At 42.9% G+C, this 22,488-nt stretch overlaps 1 protein-coding gene across 1 annotated transcript; it reads left to right on the top strand.

The window, feature by feature from the left end:
• The first annotated feature begins 8,448 nt into the window (after nucleotides 1-8,448).
• Nucleotides 8,449-20,569, top strand: hs3st3l (heparan sulfate (glucosamine) 3-O-sulfotransferase 3-like). Its single transcript, XM_026351576.1, has 3 exons — nucleotides 8,449-8,939; nucleotides 18,161-18,390; nucleotides 19,258-20,569. The coding sequence occupies exons 1-3, from the start codon at nucleotides 8,449-8,451 to the stop codon at nucleotides 19,644-19,646; spliced, it is 1,110 nt and encodes a 369-aa protein (XP_026207361.1). The 3' UTR covers nucleotides 19,647-20,569.
• The last annotated feature ends 1,919 nt before the right edge of the window (nucleotides 20,570-22,488 follow it).

Here is a 22,488-nt window from a genome sequence, read left to right as displayed (position 1 = left end):
ACATCGAAACAGATAGTTAAACGTTGGGTCCCATTTATCTGTGGGGGGCTTTTAAAATTTGAGCAAGCACAATCTTATGAAACAAACTCTTCTGTTTTCAAAATAAGAGCATGGTCAAACTAACTTAAGGATACATTTTCCCTAATTTTCACAGAATAACTTTTTAGTTAATGATGATTTAATTCCAAACTTTAATTCAAAGTCAACACACATTGACAACAGACCAGTGCTTTGGACGTTTGTCCTGGCGTTTACATTTGTTTCAAAGACTTTGATGAAGAACTTATTACTTAGTCTCACAATGGCAATATTTAGGACGTGGGATCTGACTGCCAAGACTTTTTTGTATTTCTGTAATGCAACAAACTGACGTCAGCAGCCAACATCCTCATAATGGCCTCACTTACATCATGTCAATCACTGTGAATGGCTCTTCATAAAGACAATACAAAGTGCAAATAGTCTCAAAACTGATTAGGCTGTGTGTTATTTATTGTGTACATACAAGCGAGGACTGTCTCTATGTGTGTGTCCATTAGATTGGAGCAGCATATGTCTCAGCTCAGTCAGATGGGCTTCTGTCTCAGTGGGAATACACTCCCTACAGCTGGCATTCACAGGGGAGCACACAAACACAAACACTCACACACACACACACACACACACACACAAGAACCACAAGGAAAATATAAAGCTGTCCTTCATGCTTAACCTCTTTACAAGACGGAATTATTCTCACTGTATAATCAGTATAATCAGTGGCGTTGGGTGTGGAGTGGAAGTGGGGCTTTTTAGCAGCAACAAAACGGGACAATTAGAGGGGATTAATGCGTTGTTAGATACAGGAGTGCCAACTCAACAACAATGCAGCATAATGGCCTTTACAACCCGACCTCATCAAAATGTATTTAGTTCCCTCCTTTCACTATATTTCCATGTTCAGTAAGTGGCTCAAAATGCATAATCAGCTTTACTTATAAAGTACATTTGTTACAGTTCTGTTTTTGGAGACAATGTTGGAGAATCAGGTCTGGACATCGTGTACAGGGAGCAGTGGGAGATTATGCATCTCAGATGTGTTCTGATGATTTCAGCGAGGGGCAGGGGGGGCGACTGAGTGTGCAGAAGGCCCAACATGACACAACAATCGCACTCGGATGTTACCCCAGCTTTGCACCGGGGGGCTCACAGGATAAAGTCCAGGGAACCTCTGGGTCCAGTACTTAAGAGAATGCAAAGTAGTAAAATTAAACCGACTTCCATAAAAGTGACACCTACAGACTTGTGACAATGACAGACACCTCCATACAGACACAAATGTGTCAGTGTGTGTGTTACCTCGTGTGTACTGGCGTCTGCACATATGTGTGTCCTATCAAAGACTGATGTGAGGAAAGCCCCGGGGGCCAGCTAAATGAACAGGGTCATCGGTCTCTGGCTACTTGCTGCTGTCATGACCAGATTTAGGGGTGGCTACGGGAAGCAGGGTGTATCAGCACTATTATTACCAAATAACACGTGGAGCTGTGATAACATCACACACAGCAGAATAAGATCAGGAAGATGATTTAAGAATGCTGATAAGAACTCATTGAGAGAAAATAATCCGGATTTGAGCCAAATTTTTTGGGAACAAACAAAAAATCCTACTTTGCCCTGAAAAGACATTAATCATCCTGACATGAGTGGATTTCAAAGAGTTCTGTGAGGAGAATCTCTTCAAAGTATTGCCCTCACAGACACTTGTATGGGGACTCCTGGTGTCTACATTTGATGAAAGCCAGATAAATACATTAAGGGTGTAATCCTGTTTGAAATTAGGGGTTAAAGGAGGCGGTAATCTAGTGATAGGAGATGCGAGAGGGAAAACTTAATCCCTAGTTCCACCGTGCATGATAAATTGGGATGAAACACACCCCATTTCGGTGATTTGACACATGAATACGGGCTAATATTCAACATGTTCTGCTGCGTTCTTGCTCAGATGGAGCGCTGACAGGTCACTTGTAGCAAATCAATAAATGATAATGAGTGGATGCAAATGTCCAATTGTTGAAATCATCTAAACTGTCCAGATTCATTATTTAACACAGCCTTTTTTTAGTGTAATCAAATCATAGCCTGGAGACAGTGTTTGCTACTCCATCTGACCGCTGCTTAGGGTGAACGTTTATTTAATACAACCTTTATTATACCATGGAATGAGAAAACTGTGCTGTATTGATACAGCGGAGTGCGGAGGATGTCTGTGAGCCTTAAAATGAGCTAGTAAACCTCACAAACACCCTCCCACCCACACGGAGATACATCCACGAGAAGTAATTCTTTCCATGACAGAAGCTTTTATAAGGTGAAACGGAAAACTGGATGGGATTACTCCCATATTGCTGAACTCTCTCTCGCTCTCTGTCTTTAATCCCCTTCCACAGATATCCCTGTACAAACCCTGGATAACAGATTTATCTGGGATAACGTCCATGTCGTTACATAGTCTGCCCTCCTCTCAGAGGCCAAGGGGAGCAATAATCCGTCTCTCTTTACAATGGGGATGTTAAACAATGCTAGCAGATGTGTCTGGCAGCCTGTGGAAATGAGGACAGGCTTTCCAGCAGGTAGTCTTAATCTCTTTTTTCCCGATCTGTCTCTCTCTCTCTCTCTCTCTCTCGGTCTTTCCAATGCACTCGCACACTTTATCTTTCCGTGCACTCTCTGCCTCTGAGTGCCAGGACATTAACCTGTTGTCTCTAGCGGTTAGAGTCTGGCCGTGAGAGTCGTGACGCTGGGTGCTATCGGGCCGCGTGTGCATGTGCATGTGCCTGCGAGCATTCATGCGTGTGCGCACAATTGCTCTCGCCTGAGTGTAATTATACATTTTAATGGCAGAAAACTGGGAGAAAAATGCATCACGCTGCCGGGTCCTCCTTGTAAAAGCCAAATCAATATGGAATGTAAGGTGTTCATGCTTCAGCTGACTGCAGGCAGGTCAATACCAAAAATGCATCAAGACCCAGAGAGAGGCTTTTTGCAATTACAATTCATTATTATTCCATTAGATTCCATAGAGAAACACTTATGTCGATCCAGAAAGTGGTGCAGCACCTGCAGGCTCATTCCGTCTTCGGGACAAACTGTAAATGCTGTTCGTCCTTCCATGCGAAAGGCCTCCGTGCCTTCAACTCTGTTAATCTTGTTACTTAAAGGGGTTAGAGGGTGCGGCTCAGCTGATTAGCCCAACTCTGCTCCACCGTGGAGATGTAGCCATGCTGATAGTGGTGTTGGCACCAGCGGCGGGGCGTTAAGGGGAGATTAGGGTTGGCCTAGCAAGCCCAATCAACTCCCTCAAAGTTCCTGAGCTGTGGAGGAGACACAACAAGCCACAGCCTGTGACCGAGGCATTTTAAAAAGTCAAGAAACACCAAGGTAAACAGGTCAGTCTCACGGCCTTGGCATACAAGGGGGGGTTTGTTTTCCAGCTATGCCTCTTCCTGCCCTAGCCGCTGCCAATTAACTGGAACGAGTGTGTTCAGTCAATCCGAAGCTGGAAGATGTCTCAGATTAAGGTGCAGCGGGGCAGAGAGCAAGTAAACTGGTACCTGGAACAGTTGGAAAACAAGCAGGCCAGAACCAGGGCACACTCACAAGCATCTTCTGAACTCTGCTGTCACAGATTTCTCCTGGATTTCTGTAGAAATCTCTTTTTTATTTCCAGCACTCTTCTTCTTCTCATATTTTTGTCTTGTGTCATTTAAAGTAATAGAAACAAAATTAAACTGCTGAATGTTGAATCAGTGACTGAGCAACCTTGAAGTCTCATTGTTTAGCTCTCGCTTTTGCATTGCTGCTGTGCTGTTTTCACTCCCTCCAGGAAATAGACTGTTCAGTTCTTCGGTTACTGGTGGATTTTTTTCTTCTTGCACTTCGCTCTCATCTAATTCACCTGACGTCAAATTTTATCATTTTATTTCTCTACTCGCAGAATTATTATTCCAACTTTTCTGATTGAGAAATGAATGTAATAATTCATGGTAAGTTCGAACACCTCACGGATAAAAGCTGGGCACAGGCTGTAGACAGCTCAGTAGAGCAGTGGACCGTGTCCTGTATTTTACAACTACACCATAACCTCATTGCAGCTACGACATGGAGGGGTCAAAGAAGCACCTTGCTCATTAAAACCAAAACCGTATACATGCAGGGTTGGGCACTCACACAAAGGAACTGGACACACACACACACACACACACACACACACACACATAGAACAAGCCCTCCCCAAAGCTGTATAAGTAGAGCTTATCCCTTCTTGCAGTGCTCTGATCTGATCTGGCACCTACCTCTCATCCCTCTTCACCCAATGGGTCAAATGCACACACACACACACACACACACACACACACACACACACACACACACACACACACACACACACACACACACACACACACACACACACACACACACACACTCTTCATCAGTGCACAGTGTGGTTTCTTGGCCTGTGTGTGGATCAATGACAGGTGGAGAAGGTGCTGGGGGAGCAGGAGGTGCAGGCCTCTGATCAGGGCGCGGCTCTGGCACGACTCAGTGACCCTACAGGCCTCCAAACCAGAGACAGAAGCAGGACATTAAGGTTCCTCATATGGCCACTACTTTGTTTGGCTGGAGTCAAGTGCACGTGAAGTTACAAATAAATAAATAAATACATTTTAAAATGTAGATTGCGCAGTGAAATGTCTCCTGTGACTGAGAAATAACACAGTAACAGTATATGACTTAATTACATTATGCTGAGTCATCATGTTGTAAAAAAATGCACATCACCTTTCACCTTCCTCCTTCACCGCTGTGGTTTTGATGGATGCTCATAACTAATTCTACACTCTGTAGTGTTTAGGATGTTTAACATTTGGCTCACAGGCGACTTTACTGTTGATCTCCTCATTAACTTCCAGCCATCCTGGTTTGTTTCCCTACTCGAAACGTGCACGTGGGCATGTTCACATAACCCCCAGTTTCACAGTTCTTTAATTAGTCTCTGCTTATGGTTTCACAGAGAGATTAAAGGAATTTTAAAATAGGTCACATCTGACTGGATTGATAAACTAAAAAAAAAAGAAAAGGAATCTAACTTTTAAAGGGTCAGTTCACCAAAACCCACTCTCTCTCCTCCATCTGCGTGGTTAAGGATGACGCTATTTTCTAATGCAGTTAAACTAACCCCTAAAGACATCACAGAAACCAGCATCAGAGTGGCTCACGGTGCTGAGGAAAGTTAGTGCCAGGTCCTTATGTTTGAAATGGATGGGGAGGCCAGCGGTCAGTGATCGGGGTTTATTAGCTTGCAACTGTGATTGGCTTGCAGGTATAAGGCTCTCTGCTGAGTGACTTATGGCTGTAATTTAGCTTTGATTACATACACCATTACTTTGACTCTAATTAGACTGTCACTCAGCACAGGGATGAATGATGCAGACAAGCTGGCTGCGAGGGATTCATGCAAAATATGCGAGGCTGATGACAATTATGTTGATTTTATGTTGATTCCTGCAGGAAACTAATATCACAGGAATCCAAAACATTATCAGACTGAAGTGAATTACACACTGTGAGTCATGTAAAAAACATAAATCGTCTAAAATCTAGTCATTTCATACACTGGGAAGCAGGAGTGTATAATTCAGCCAGCTCTAGCCCTGCAATGGATAATGAATCACTGCCATGGGCTCTGGCCCTGACCCCAGGGGTCAAGCTTTTATAGACGACCACTTCATCACGGAACAATCTGCTGGGAGACTGCAGACAAAAGACGCACTACCTCACCTGATGACCTTGCTTCGTCATCCATGGAGGGAGGTCGGAGAATAAAATAAACAGGAAATAATAAGAAGAAAGAGGCGTCAACTTATAGCTGTTGATGAATTTATAATGGAGCTGTAGACTTTCAACTCTGTCGCTCTTCAGCAACGTCGTGTTGAGGAGTTAAAGGGGTATTTCAGGGTGATATTGGTTATTGAGTAACTGGGGCACATAATGATTTTCTTATTTCAGGGTCAGTTGAACAATGTATAGAGTTTTTACTGGGCTGATACTGGGAGTTTAACAGTGACAAACAAGAAAACGGCAACAGAAATATGTCTTGCTCCTTTAGGCTCTAACAATAAAATTTTTCTTTTTCTAACTGACAAAAACAAAGAGCCTCAATGAAATTATTGAGTAGTAATGTCTGGAAATTAACTTCGTAAGTTTGTAAAATCTGTAATTTTCCCTAAATGAATGCTAAATAAAAATGGTCTTATTTGAAATTTGCGCTTTTCTTTATGTTCAAGAAAAAAAATTGTAAAAGCATACTTTTTAAAGGTTCTGCAGTATTTAATGCAACTTTTGTCAACAGCTTTCTGGGTAACAGAGTTACGGCGTTGCTCTGAAAAAGATCACAGCCACAATTTCACTTGAATGCAATAATGATTTCAATAAATGTACAACTGCATAAATTTAAATATATTGTTTTGGCAGCACTTTATAATAAAACCATGGCAATATTCAGCCCTAGTCAGACAAAGTGCTGACAATGATAATGAAGTGGTAATAAAAAGGTTTTCAGTTTCCAGCACTCTGTTCAGCAAGTCCTGGTGTAAACTACATCAAAATATGACATTGCTTATTACACTGTAGCCATATCCAGGTCATGTGCCAAAAGCCAACTTCTGCACTCATTTCCTGGAAACGGGTTCAGCTTCTGTTGCTGCGTTCAAGTCATATTCTGATGTAATTCTGCTTAGACGGTAATTATGAGCAAGAAAAAGTCAGAAGAGTTGGAGATTAACGTTCAAGTGCAGACAGAGGTTCAGTCAGATGGCAACTGCTCAATGAAACGTTAATGAGGAAGCACTGTATTAATAGATTCTGTATGTTTATCAGGCTGCATGAGGTTATTTTATTAAATTATATGTATGCAGTCAAAATCCTATCACATCCGGTGACTCGTTATTTCACTCTGTGGATGAAGTTGGGACACAGGAAAGTCAAATAACACCAAGTTGTATCCGGCTGTTGAAAATGGACTGGTGGATCTCTTCCCTCACTGTAGGACAATGCAGTGGTTTTATGGCATGGGTCACATCTGCTGTGAGATAATGACAGGGGTAAGCCAAATGGAACACAAAGTATGTGCGTTTTTTTGTGTGCGTGTGAGCCAATGTGTGTGTGTGTGCACGCTCGCGTGCACGTGCGGTTGTAAGGGGGAACTAATGAGTCTCCTATGAGCTATTATCCGTACCTTAGCTCCGCACTCTGCAATAATAAAAGCTAACATTGCAGAGCTCCCTATCTGGAGACTGTAACACAACACACTCCTCTGCTAGTGCAAGCGGTAAAGCATCCGCTGATGATGTACTGACCTTTTTCTTAAACTTTTTTTCTTTATCAAAAACAATAAATCAGCAGAATGTATCTTTTATGTCATTTGTCAGTTGTTTAGAGAATTAGGCCCATTGGGTATTGAAGGTATTTTTCAGAAAAGTGTGTGTGATTCATCTGGAAATCTCTCAAACGTCTCTGTAGAGAGGTGATTTGAAGACATTTCTGAATGACGGCTGAATGTAGGTTTACTCAGGCTGTTCTCTGGGTTCAGGATCAGTCTAATACTGTCTGACCACTAAGCCAATAAAGTGATAAGTCTTGGAGTCCAGAGTTGACCGCTTGAAGTCAGCTGACTGTGATAAACCCAGATCCTCAGCCACCAGTGACCCACACTTGTTTACTTACTGGTGCATGTGGTGCATTCAGAGCATTTTACTGGTAAACAAGTGTGCCTGTGTGTGTTGTTTACTGCATTTAGACATACAGTCACAAAGGAGCAGAATCAATCAATCATATTAGATGTGAGGGATAATGGCACATATGAGGTACAGAGCATGGCCGTCATCTGTGCGCTGGATCTGATCCATCCTGGGTCCCCCCAGTAAATAACACTGAAATTAAACGCGCCTCAGGCCATGACCCTCCAATCAAAGTGGGGGGAGAGTGAGAGTGAGGTAGAGAGAGAGAGAGAGAGAGAGAGAGAGAGAGATGTGGAATCCCCGTGAGATGAGAGTCGTCCCGTGGAGTGGATCCCCGCTGCCTGGGAGTTAGGAAGTTAGGTTTCTGAGCCAGCACCTTAAATCTATCCACCCCCACCCCCCGGGGTTTGGCGAGTCCGTGAGCTCACACCCCCTGGACATCACGCAAAAAACTAGTTCCACTGAGTTAGTGAGGGTGACTGCTTGGCTGGTCAGTGTGGGGGGGGGGCTCAATGAGCCACGAGCGCGCAGCATTAAGGAGGAGAGCGGCGGAGCGCACTGAGAGAGAGACACTCTCCCAGAATGAACGGCGCTGTGTGTGAGTGTGCTGGCGGGATGTGAGATGAACTTGTGGTAGAATGGCCCCGTATCTCCCATGGACCTCTGAGGGATGGCAGCTTTTCATCACCACCACCACCACCACTATCACCATCCACACGCGGACTTGCGGCGGCTCTTCCACCGACTCACCATCGCGTCCTCTCTGAGCATCCTCTGCTTCTCTCTTGTCTACCTCCTCACCGGATGCTGCGAGTCGCAACTGGCGGAAAACTCGGAGGTCAAGACGCCCCAGCGCGAGTTCCTGGCGTCTGGCTCGGGATGGCCGACACGATACGACAGGAACGGCACCAGCGTGGCCCAGGAGGGGAACAACGGTGCTGGCGAGGGCGCGTTCAGCGGGCATCCCGGGATGGAGGCGAACAGCTCGGGGAAAGAATGGACAGCCACTCGGAGGTTACCCCAGGCTCTGATCATAGGGGTTAAAAAGGGAGGCACCAGAGCTCTGTTGGAGTTTCTGCGGCTCCACCCGGACATCCGCGCACTGGGTTCGGAGCCGCACTTCTTCGACCGACATTACGCACGGGGATTGGATTGGTACAGGTATGCACACGGTTACGCACGAATTCTATGTCGGCAAAGTCAATTAAATTAATCCAGCACATTGGACATTTATATTTCTTTCTTTGTTTTTTGTGAAATATGCTTCTCTCCTCAAAGCAGCCAGCTCCTCTCCACCCTATTTGCACAGTTGTTGTGTTTCACAAATTGTGATTTTGTCATTTAAATGGACTTTAACTTGAGTTCTTTGTGTGTGTGTGTGTGTGTGTGTGTGTGTGTGTGTGTGTGTGCAATTAGGAAGTTTTTACATTTATCATTCCAATCTAAGTCCAAGAGCCAATTAGTAACTTCCACAAAGATGAAATGAACCTATTTGTGTTGTTTGCATACCCAAACACATCCACAGCTATTCTGCTGAGGTTTAGGTGACAATCAAATAGACTCCACCATCTGGCTATGCCAATCTGTGCGTGTGTGCCGGCAGTGCATCCTCTTTGTGTGTGTGGGTGTGTGTGTGTACAGTAGGGAGAGCGAGTGAGGCCTTGCAGGATGATTTCTCACAGAGCAGCAGAGTAATCATCTCTGGAGCCTGAGCCAGATGTTACTGTTGTCATGTGGCTCTGTTCTCAGCCTGTTAAATGAAAACTTGGAAATACTCAGAAGACACGCACACACACGCATGAGATTCAGGGTGGAATCAGATTCAAGTCACTTCCAGATTTCTGGGCTCCGTGTATTTTTATAAGTGGATGTACCTATAGTCCCACAAATTCCTCCTAGTATGACAGATTAAAAAAAAGCATCCAGATCTGGACTGTGTGGCGTTCTGTTAACCAGCTTACAGTATATTACTGAGTTCAGCAGTGGCGTTGGCACCGTTCTGGGACGATGTTTGGCGTGTCTGCAACAATTTATCCTATGACAGAGATAAAGTCAGATGATGTATTTCTGCTTCCTGGTTGTGTTTCTATGTTGACGTGACCGCGCACCATCCTGTCAAAGCTGCGGGGTGGAAACAGAACTGGAGAACTCTTCAAATCTGGATGTAGTGGAAAAGCCGCTTGGCTTCAGCATGTCTGCTGTTCATATGTGTGTGTGTGTGTGTGTGTGTGTGTGTGTGTGTTTTGTGTCACACCAGGTGATGTGAGTGCGACACTAGATTGTCGCGTCTTCCCTTCGGGGCCAGATGGGGCTCGCTGCACGTCGAGCCACTTGACATCACTGTCAGCTCTGTCAACTGACCTCTGACTCCGGGTCACTTTACGCTGGGAGTTAATGATGTGTTCACACCACTTCATAACCAACAGCACACACTCGAGTGTGCACACAGACAAATGATACGTGTCAGTGTTTGGGTTGACTAAAAATATACAAATAAGACACAAAATGACTTTTTTGCCAATGAACTGAACTTCATCAGTTCTCAGTGTCTTTTCTAGCACCTTAGAGGATTTTTACAACTCCTTACTTTCTTTTTTTTTAAATATATGCTCAAAGTGTGGGACCCAGTGACACTGGGAAAGCAAAGTCTGACCAAAAAGGGCCAGAGAAACAGGAGCAGTGGAACAGGTTGTTACTAAGACTTCTACCAGACTGCACAAAACCAGTGATTGTCACACATAAGGAACTTGAGGGAAAGTTTTTCCCGCAGTTTTCCGTGAATGCTGTTTGTTCAAATGCCTATTATTTCAGACAGACAGACTTGAAAAAATGCGTTCCCTTAATATGGGATTGGTATTTTGGACTTGTCTGCATGTCTGCACAGATTCATATAATGAATAATGTTGTTGTTTCAGCTCCAGTGTCTTTCCCTCTAAGGTCCCCTCTTCCCTCTATCCCACTCTGTTTTGATTGGCCAGCTTGTGAAAGTCTTCCTGTGGACTGAGCAAACATTTTGTTTATGGTTAAACCTTTGGGAAAAGTAAAAAAAGGAATTTTCTTAAACATTTCTGATAGATGTATCAGCGTCTGCACAAACACTTGAACCACTGCTAGCCGTGATAGGAGCTGTGGCAGCTAAACTGAGAGGGTGGTTGGTGGGGTGTAGTTAGTGAGTGTAGGAACCCAAAATGGTTGGCAAGTTATGGACTGGCAAAGTGAATTGGCCAGACTGAATCAAGGGCGTTTCACCACCAACCACCATGCGAACACATGGTTCACCTCAAGCTTTGGCGTCTGACAATGTGTAACATGGGCACCCAACTTCATCAAAAGTATAGAATAAAATTTTTCTAGCAAACGACTATAAATATGAAAATAATACAAAGCAGAATAGAATTATCCTTTAGGCGGGATTATCCTTTATGGGAATCACACAGTAAATGGAGGGTCAGCTGTGGTGCTTCCTCAGATAACATTAAATTCTTGCATAGACAGGCGTTTTTTTTTTTTTTCCTTCTAGCCCTATCACGGACAATAAAAGAGAATGACATATAGTGTATCTTCCTCAGAATCACTCCTTGTCTCCCTGAGAGTAAAATAACATTTAGCTTTGCCGGGGCAATTGAGATCAGAGCCCCTGACAAAGATCCACTAATGGCGTTTGGAGCGGAGATTGGATCTGGAAGAGCGCTGCGATGAGCCTCAAGATGGACTGGAAGTTTCCTCCTTACTGTGTTGTCTGGGATCGATAGCTCTATCTCCTCATTCTGACCTTGGGTTGACTCCAGCGTTAGAGCGGTTAGCGTTGGTCAGCTCGGCTTCTGTTACAATTAGCAGGAAGCTTTATCCTACACTGGCACCCCCCCCCCACCCTTGCCTTCTATATAGACACACTAGGGTCATGTTACGCACAGCTTTTTTTTTTTTCCTCTGTTGCTCTGGAGGCATCCATTAATATTGTTCAGCTGGAAATTCGCATCTTACTCATGATGGTCTCTTGCTGTGACAAGTGGATGGTGAAAAAAAACGAAAAGGGCAGATAATATTATGGCTGAAGAGATAAGGATTGGGTGAGCTGGAGGTTAAAGGGTGAAGTCAATGTTACCGCAGCCTCACACATCTCTGCTGACCCTCGCTTCAACCTGGGGGACTGTCATCAGAGCTGGTCTGGGCTTGAGTATGTGAATTTGCGTGTAGCGGCTGACTTCTCCAGGTTCTCTCTCAGTCCAGTGGGGCTGCAAGTATTCTGTTCTTGAGGTACAGTAAGATTTATCAATATATTATTGACTCGGAATTACCGGCACATCTTTGCATTGTATTCCACAGTCAGTCGCTCTTGTTCATTTCCAAGAAGTGATATAAAAAATAATAATAAATAAAAGGTAACCAGGCAAAATAAGCTTAATTTGGAGACTCACCATTGAGGTCAGCTCTAGTTAGCTGATGTAAGCTATTGCAGTGAGCGAGAAAACTGAAGGAAAAAGAAATAATCAAGTTTGGCAAAGGTGGAACTGTCTAATGCATATTTATATGGGCTGATACAGAGCTGTTCAAACTTCACAAAACTAAATATGAAGCCCCACACAACCAGAAAACAGGGATTTCAGTCATTATAGTCAGGAAAGTAAAAATCTAAACTTGTGTGTCGTCTTTCTGCTGACATTGCACACGTTTGCGTTGCAGTTTTAGGATCTGTCTTTTGTTTCACAGATGAGAAAATTACTGCTGCGTGGCTCCACAGCTGTTAATGTGAAATGACAATAACTAGTAAGTGTAAGTGTGAAGTCGCCACTGAGCGAACTACTGCGCGTGCGTTATTTAGAGAGCTGTGAATCAGCAAATGTCCTGGAATGTCTTGGAATTCCATGAGCTGGATTTAAAGTTTGTGTTATATGTCGTAAAGATTACCATCGGCCTATTGAAAGCTAAAGAGGCTGTAGGTTGTCTCCTTCCTCCCACCACCTGGTGTTTCATACCTGTTTTAATCGAGTGTTAAATTGCTAACAGACATTTAACACATTAAGATAACACAGTTTATAAACCCCTGTTGCCACATTAATAACACCAGATTTAATTTATTAATATAATTTATTGGCTATCTTCGTGATCCGGGCTTATGTAAAGAGTTTCATTTGAGTTTTCTGTGTGGTGTTTACTACCTTTGTGATGAACCAAAGAAATGAACAGTGCTTCCTAAGTGTATTCTGTCTCTGAAGCCCTCAGTTATTTTGAATTTTGAGATACCATGCCTCTCATCACACACAATGACAGGAAGGGAGGGCCGAAATTACTCTGCCTATTCAGAGTCAGCTGCTCGGATGGCACCCGACTCATTTGCAATTCATATTGAACTCGTTAAGGGAGGCTTTTAAATTCATACCCATACATTGGCGGCTTTGTCCTGCCATGACACAGCACATGGTGCTACTTGTGTTTTTGTGTTTGTACAATGGAATATAATTGCCATGCAAATCAGAGAAGAATGGCTGCCAAAACATTTGATGTTCAGCAGGATTCAGTGGGCGGGTATTAGCTGCAAACAAAAAAAAAAAAAAGTGGATTTCCTGATGAATCAGATTTGTTGAGTTGAAAGAGAGAAAGAGAGAAGTATCTAATATTTTTAGTATTGAAGTGTGATATAATTAAAGCTTTAAGAGTAGATTTGACTTGTCGGCCACACTGAGCTTTGTTTGTTGTGTGTGTAACTGGGGTTCAGGTGTGCTCTATTCTGTCGCTGTACTGTACCGGAGGAGATCACCATAAGGCCCAGACGGGTGGGGCGATCTGGCCCTCATTAGGGCCCTCCCATGGGGCTTCAGAAACGAAGCTGTGGGGTAAGGTGGGGGGTCTGGGGCCCCTCTATGATGGATGCTTCCTGGAAGTGGACAGGGCACAGCCACAATGGACCGACCCCTTAATGGTCCCCCATCCGGAGGAAATGGATGAGCGGTCCCCCAGTAACACACATGCTAACACGCTCATGCATGCAGGCACACAAATACACACTAAAATCCTACATTTGACTCATAAATAAGCAGTCAGGTGTGGATAATGAACACAGTCAATCCTCTGCTCTTGGGTTGGCTATTGTTTCTGTTTTTGGATCAAACATCAAAGATGAACAGACCAGATTTTTTTCATCTTTGATTTCGCACCCAGTCAAATCCCTCTGATCCTTTGCTGCATATCTCCTGCAGTACATATGATGGCCATTTCAATTGCTTCACATTTGTTAACCACACACACACACACACACACACACACACACACACACACACACACACACACATTGCATGACACAGCATGCAACTGATGGGGCTCCAGAGGGTCCTGGTTCCCCTATTCTCCACCTGCCACTCTTGGTCCCAGCTGAGGCCCCGGGCTGCATTACCATTCTCAGTCCGTCCCCTTACATTTACACCAACACCTTCTTGCGTCATAAAGCACGCATCCTGGTACACACTATCCCTACTGTTCCTGCTTGTACACAATCCACACCCGCCTAGGAATATTTACCCTAAGCCCCCACAGGATCAATAGCCAGTGGCCTTGGCTGGCCTGAAGTAATTCACCAGGGAGGCCTGCTGAAATATTGGGAACTTATCGACAAAAGAGAGGTTCCTTAGAGGCAAAACCGGCTTATTATAAGCTGCTGGATAATCCCCATGTTCATCATACTGGATGTTTGATCTCACACTCAGTAATAAATGAGCAGTGTAAGGATGTTGCTAAAGCAGGTTTTAAACTGTCAATTAATTCAGCCATTTTTTTTTTTGGAGAGATTTCCGCTGTAACACATGGTGTCACCAGCCGGTTCTATTCACTTGCCAGTGATAGGGCATTAGAAGTTAACACTCCCACCCTGTTTACCCATTCTACTGCCCCACCTCCTTTCTCCATTCTACTGCACCCAGGTCAACCAGAAGTTATTATTCTTGTTGTTATTACGATTGCAGCAAGAACAGTGAGATCCCTCACTGGCTTCCCATCAGTGAACATATCCAATAAGTAGCCCTCTCTGGCAGAAGTGAGTAAGAACTCAACTTTAAAATTAGTCTTTTGTTTAAACACGTTAAGTAAAGTAACAACATTTACAAACAAAATAATAAGAAAGTGATTTATTGCCCATCATTTGGAAAATGCTAGCTGTCAAGTGCACATTAAAGCAACAGTAACACTAGCAGGATAGTCTAACTCAATCCACAACTCAAAGTCCTCCCTCTCCCTGCCCCGTTAGGCTCCACGCAGCACTTCAGTTACTTGTCATTATAACATTACAATACATTAGATTGCTCCAACACCTCTTCTTCCCGTAATCAGAGTGCAAACAGAATAAAGCAATTAAGTGCAGTGTAAAGTGATTTTTTTCTAGATTTCGCTGAAAATGTATGTGACTTGCTGACAGCTGTAAGTCAGTTAGTAGCACTGGCCAATCAAATGCTATTTGAAGCACTGCTTTACAGATATGGCTGTGTATTGACAAGAATTGGGTATGATACACGGTATGTATGCATAAATTCTGAGTAAAAAAAAAATAAAAAATCACAACATACACAACACTGCCGTCTAGTGGTCTGGGGTTTAAACACAACATACAATTAACCACTGTCTGCCATAAACCCTTGTATGTAAATTACTCTTACTACTACTATACTTTTATTATTATTATTTCAGGAATGACTCTTTCAAAAACTTACACTCAAGCAGAAATAATCCAGCTTCTCTGATTGGTTTCTCTGAATAACCTTTGACAGCACTGTTTAATATTTCTTGTTCAAGATGGGATTTCATATAAACTTAATTTTAAAATTCAAATAACTATTGTTTGATTCTGCTCCCTGAGGATTAACTTAACCAATATCATAATAAAAAAGTCTTGCACCATTAAAATTCCAGTCTGCATTTATTCAGGGTGGAAACTGAATTGAGGTTACAGACGTAGCCCCGGGATATCAATGTTTTTTACTTTTTCAAAAGTAGGATAAAGGAGAATTCAGTTATTAGAAAAACTAACAGCAATTTTGTTTGTCAATTAGTGTCTGTTAAAACCTCAGAGCAGAAGCATATTTATAATACATCCTTTCTTTTAAGGCTTCTCTTAAGGCCAGTAATTAGCTCTTTGTGCCTAGGTAATGGTATGGGGGCTCTTCGCTCTGAGGCTATTCACAAACAGATTGCTAATGGAGTCGCGTTTGTATCCACTCCCATCATTCCTTCATCAGTCATCCACCCCTTTCATTTAAAACACTCTAGAAAATGTTCTGAGACAGACACACAGTTGGATGAGCACACACACACACACACAGTCTTTACGGGGTCTGGTTAAAATCCACCACACCCATCCTTTATGTCTTCATAGTATTTGTGTGTAATGTGTGTGTGTTAGGCTTTGGAAGATTGGTCCACTGGGAAACTAGAGGCATGATGGCAAACGCTCGGCTAATAAGTGAATAATGAGTGTGTGTGTGTGTGTATGTGCCATTGTGTGTGTGCGCTTCCTGCACGTGCATGTGTGTGTAACAGACTGCGCGGCTCCTCCTGCTCTGGGTATTGGAGTTAAAAGGGAAGTCTTCAGGCTAAGTGGTGGTAAGCGCTGCCTCACACCGATCCGATCAAATGAAATCACTCGTGTGTTTGTGAGTGTGTGTGTGTGTTTTTGTCAGATTCGTAATAGTGGGGCCAGTTTGGGGGGAAATGTATTGACAGGAGGTCGTGTTGCAAGTGCATCTGCAACCTGAGCTGATACCAGAGGACAATCAGTGCATCCTGTCCTCACTGTATCAGCACTATGTCCCCTCTGCTCTGCCTCTGTCTGTCTCCTTTACAACGTTTTATTGAGTCTCTGTTTTGTGATACATCCCTAAAATAGGAGACTGTATAAAAACAAGGGCATCTCAGTACACACCCATGAGTTATCACTATGCAATCTCTAATATAGAGATGGCAACTTAAAGCTGCATTGATAAATATATTTGTAATGACAAAGGACAAATAACTATTATAGATGGTCTATAATGTGGAAGGTGCTGCTTATAATGAAAAACCCACAGAAAATGATCATCTTAATGTGTTTTTGCAAGCGTTTTATACTCTTTCAGCTTGTTGTTTTGGTCTCACAAAACGCATTCTGCCCCCCTTTAAACAAGCCGAGATGCTGAATCCGAGCTGCGTGTGATCATGCCACTGAGGCAGTGCATGTTCACTCAGTCAGTCAGGTGTGTGGCAGGTGTGCTGGCAGATGTCCCTGAGTTTCCAGTTGGTCCTGTTGGGCCTTTGGAGTCATTTATCTCTAAATGAGTCCCATCTGCTGGGCTTCTGCTGTGGAGGTGGAGGTGAACAGAGTGAGAGACATTTACGGAAAGACTCCTGTGTTTATGTAGCGCAGCTGTCACCTGCCTGCAGATCTGGATCACTGGAGATCTACTGTACACATACTGTGTCACTGCCCAATTTTTATCATCAATATCTGTATCAATAATTACCTTTTTAATCTTCGAGATTTCTCAAATATTAGCTGTGAAGATACTTTAAAGCTAAGCTGACATTGTTTTGTAAAGTATACTTATTTGCTTAGAGTGTGTGCTCTAGCCTAGATTTGGACTGTAAGCAGGTGGTAACAGCTCGGATGTGTCAGCCTAAAGGTCTTCCCCAAGCACACTTCTAAAGTTCATTAAATAAAAACAAATATTTCGCTATTTCCGGGTGCTTCATGGTTTTATGCTAAGCTAACTACGTCCTGGTGGTGTTTTCTCACCTAAATCTGACATTTTTTTTTTGTAAAATATAAAAATGCTTTCAAAAAGCACTGGTCAGTATACCAAATGAACTGGTGATTTATGGAGACATGTCTAGAATATTTTTATTTGATGAAAACAGTTGCTTATTTTAACTAAAAACCTTTTTCTTTTAATTTACATTGCACTTTTTTTTTACTTTTATTTTTAAGTTTATTTAGTGTTTCTGGTACATATTTTGTACTTACAAAACAAACCTTTTGGACACAGCCATTGTCTTGCTTCAACAATCACTCCCTTGTCACTATATAGGATGTTCTGAATGTCGACTCACAGTCCATATAGTGCACTGAAAGCATCCCACAATGCAACAGTAAAGGTCGGGCACATATCATACTGTATATACTTCTTTCTGCAAGCAGTCCCACAATGCACATAAAACAATTACAGTTGAATAGTTCAAACAGTTACAATATGACACTGATTAGCAAGTGTTTGAAATCTGTGTAATGTATGTTATATAGGGAGTCGTGAACCGGTAAATGCTTTCAAACACAGCCCACATTTTCTGCTATAATCTCCTATTGGTCTTTATATTATTATATATTATGTTTCTATAAATTAACACACCTTTTTCTGTACTTCCAGAAGTATGATGCCCAAAGCCCTGGATGGCCAGATTGTTATGGAGAAGACGCCGCGTTACTTTGTTACTGTGGAAACGCCACCAAGAGTCCATGCTATGTCGCGGGATGTGAAGCTGATCGTGGTAGTCCGTGACCCCGTGACCCGAGCCATATCTGACTACACACAGATCATCTCCAAGACCCCAGACATCCCTCCGTTTGAGAGCCTTGCATTCAAGAACCGCTCCACAGGTACAGTTTGACTCAGTTTGGTCAGTTTTGGTCTACTTCAGTTTGGTGTCTGAGCTCAAGATTTCCTAACTAGTGCTCAATGAACCTTTCATAAAAAGATTAAGCTGGCATCTTCCTGGTTTCTCATGCTATGCCTATATAACATGACATATTAGCCACTTCTTTTCTGCTCTATCTTTGTTGTTCTTTTACTTGAACATGAGCAAATAAAAGCAAAAACTGGGACATAATGCAACTAATGCAGTGGACAGGAAATACCAGGTGTGTATATATTTCCAAGTCCAATCCGACCCGTCCAATTATTAGTCTTTTTCAATAAATAAGAATGTTAAGTAGAAATAACTGACCCTCAATGGGTCATAGAAGCCTTTGACATGACCACCCAAATTGAACCGGACGGGAACCATTGGTAATTTGGTGATTTGGGTCGTTGCTTCTGAAAGATAAGCACAGGACAAACTCAACTTCATCGGGTTCAGCCCGGGTTTAGTCTGATCCATAGCAAAAAAGTTATATACTGGAGCTTTAAGAAAGGAATATGTTGATATTATCATCAGTGACAGTTAGTTTTTAGCAAAATCCTTTCTTATTTAGATTTTTAACACGCTGATTTGATTTCTCTGTAATGCTTATTATCTGTTGTAGCAATTAAAGTGACATTAATTAATATGAAAGCTAAAAGGAAACAGGAGTGGAACAGGTTAAAAATGATAAGTGGCAGTGTGCCAGGCTTTGGAAACCTCTCACTTAAGATAATGGCTAAAGGATAATAGTTTAAATGTAAAGGGTGGATGAGGACCTAGGACTACAGTGATAATAGCAATGATCATTTTCTGTTAAATTTTTACATTTCTGTTTTGCCTCCAGGTCAGATCGACTCTCTGTGGAGCCCACTGTGGATTGGCTTATATGCTCAGCACCTGGAGCGCTGGCTGGCCTGGTTCCCCAGGAGTCAGATCCATCTGGTCAGCGGGGAGAGGCTCATCTCCGACCCGGCTGGAGAACTTGGCAAAGTCCAGGACTTTCTAGGCCTCCAGAGGATTGTCACGGACAAGCACTTCTACTTCAACAAAACGAAAGGCTTCCCCTGCCTGAAAAAGCCCGAGGGCAGCAGCAAACCTCATTGCCTGGGGAAAACTAAAGGGAGGACGCACGCCTCCATCGACCCAGAGGTTATGCAGAGACTGAGGGATTTCTACAAGCCGCATAACCAGCGCTTCTATCAGATGGCGGGACAGGACTTTGGATGGCAGTGACTCTTTTTGATTGTGTAAAACTCGTGGCTCATGTTAGAATTACACTGCTTTGGTTAGAAACCTGTGCAAATCTTCCATCTGACTGAAACAGATGCAAAGACTCAAAGTGTAAAGATCCAGAGAACAAAGCCAATTTCCACTTGTGACCAGCAGAGTAGCATCACAGAGACTTAATAATAAAAACCCTGTGTCCATACATTCACCTCAGTCTGTCAGTCACCTTGTTCAAGTGGTTCAGTGTCATTTTCTATATCATAGATGTTCAGTGAAAGAGTGGATGTGTGCAATGTAACAAAAGTGTAAGTGCTGGGCAGGACACTGAGTCCTACGCTAGGTGGTTAAGTAAAGCATCCATGTGCAGGTGGGTCATAAATAACACTGTGGCTATGTAAAAGTTGATTGTCGAAATTCACAGTGTAGCTTTTAGTGTGTCTGCTCTGCAGTTCAGTCCTCTAGCTGGTAGGCTGTAGACAAACCCAGAACAACGTCACATTCCCGAGCCTCCACAGTTTCCTTTTTCTACCTGCTTGTTCTTCAGTCTCACTGGTTAAGAATTTAAGGGCAATCAATGCATACATATTGAGCGTCGTCCTCTAAGCATTGTTCTGGAAAAAGAGGGGGATGAATCTTTTATGTGGCGAGCAGCAGAGGGGTGAGCGAGAGAATCTTTATATGAGCTCAGATTTGACTGAGTGGTTTTGTATTCTTGAATAATGAATGTGGATAAATGGATGTAGGGGAACGGATGTGGATCACTTGCCTCTTGGCCTGTTGGCACATTTATGTGTCTTGGCTTAGGTTAGCATTATGACTGCAAAAAAACCCTACTGTGCTGTGTGCAAAGTAAAGGGACCGCTGGAGGACAACCAAAAGGGAGGGTCGACCCATCAGTGACGAAGCTTTCAGTCTTTACTGTGGTACCATGAGGGGCCTGCTTACAGGGTTGTCATATTTCAGTTTGCATGTATTTGCACTAGTTTGAAAGCATAAAAAATAAAGCTATTTTTAAGCAAAGTTGATTTTTGTGCTTATCTTTCTCACATCTCTTCTTTTGCTTCTGTGTTTACCACACAATGCTGTTGTTATTATAAGGCCCTGTTGAGCGTTGATGGATAAGAATTGGCTTTATGTTGAATGTGAGCGCAGGCAACGTTAATGCGACTGCTTTACTAATGTAATTCTGTTCACGTCAGAGATTTAGGGGCTGCAACAACTGCTGCCTTGTTGCTAAGATGCAAAATCTGTTGGTCACTGTAGTAATGTGAATAACTAAATTATTTCTCTGAGTTTGGTTAAACTTATTTTTATGGGTGATTCTATTTTAAAATGGTAAATTACTATTAAACATTTGAATGTTTAACACTTTGTGTGTGTGTAATCACTGGGTGGGAGAGGGAAGACGTTAGGCATTGTTGCAGCATCTCAAAAAGACACCATCGCCCTCTTGTGGACAATAAATGCAACTTTAGGGAAAAAGTCAAGCAACAGTAAAAAGAAGTTCCTTCTTTATTATGATATACCCTCCCCATTTACCTTTAAAAGATATCTGCTGATAGAAATGTATTTATATTATAATTTTAAATTCCAAATAATCACCCACAAAATTGTGACTAAACAACACTACACAAAAAGTGCCATAAGTCCGACGTACACACAAAGACACAACAATCCATGCTTCAGTATTCACCCCAAACCCAGGGTGAAGAAATAGAAATGAAACAGAACCAGATCAAGTCTGAAAGCTATCTACATTACATTTCATTTTGAATCGAACAAACAGATTTACATTTTCAAATGCACTTAAAAGCACTGGAAATGACACTCTTCCAGTCCATCAGTACAATTCAGTGTGAATACTTAAGAAAAGTGTCCCACAGTCAAGTAAATATGAACAGAGCTTCAAAAGAGGTGCGCTCCTCTCGTGGATGACTTTTGGCAGTTTGCACAGACAGCTACATGTGACCCCTAAAGCGGTTGTTAGTCGGAGAATCAGCATCGCCCTTGTTAGGAATGTGAGCACGGAGCATGCTGCTGGAAGTAAAGGCACTCAGCATGGCCTGTTAAGCGTCTTCCATGCATATAACCATCATCCTATACACCTTAACATCTTTAATCCCTCCGTGGGTGAAGCAGAAATCCTCAGGTCCACACCGTGCTTCTGCAATTCCTCATCTCAGTTCACCTCCTCCATAGCGAGACATCTGATCAGCTGGCTTTGATGCTTCCTAATGCCACTTGGCTCTCATGTGGGAGGCAGTATGTACTTCACATTTAGAATCAGTGTGAGCACCTTATCTCTGGGGCGTCCAGCAATGCGTATCTACAGCTTGGGGGGACACGCCGCTTCAGCAATTTAGTACTTTTTCCTCAATGAATAGCATCTGAACCAGGCTTGGCAGTCGTTGGAATGTGCTAGTTGTGGGATGAGGAGGCTGAGTCCTCTCCCACTGAGATGGTAGTCCCATCCTCCCAGGGATCAACAACAACAGTATTGCTCGGGCAGAGGTATAACGTACGTTAACACCGTATAACACAACTAGAGCAAAAAAGGTGGGCTCAGCACTAGGTCTTAATGGTGCTACATGTAGCATTTTAGCATCAATGCACCATCACCACATCTATGCTGTGACATTGGTATTAGCTACAGTAAACAAACGAGATCGCCGCCAAAATGACTGCAAACGTTGAAATTTTGCGCACCTGCACAGCATTGTCGTGCAAAGAGAGGCCTTGAACGTGTCTGTAAGTGAACGTACCTTTTGGTCGTGTACCAACAAGCACCAAAAGGCAGTTTAAGTGTCTTTTAGCGTACTGTTTTGTGTCCACTGCTCTCATAGACCTT

The sequence above is a fragment of the Anabas testudineus genome, chromosome 19 (assembly GCF_900324465.2).
Source record: "Anabas testudineus chromosome 19, fAnaTes1.2, whole genome shotgun sequence".
Lineage (NCBI taxonomy): Eukaryota > Metazoa > Chordata > Actinopteri > Anabantiformes > Anabantidae > Anabas > Anabas testudineus.
This window is presented reverse-complemented; position numbering and strand designations above follow the sequence as displayed.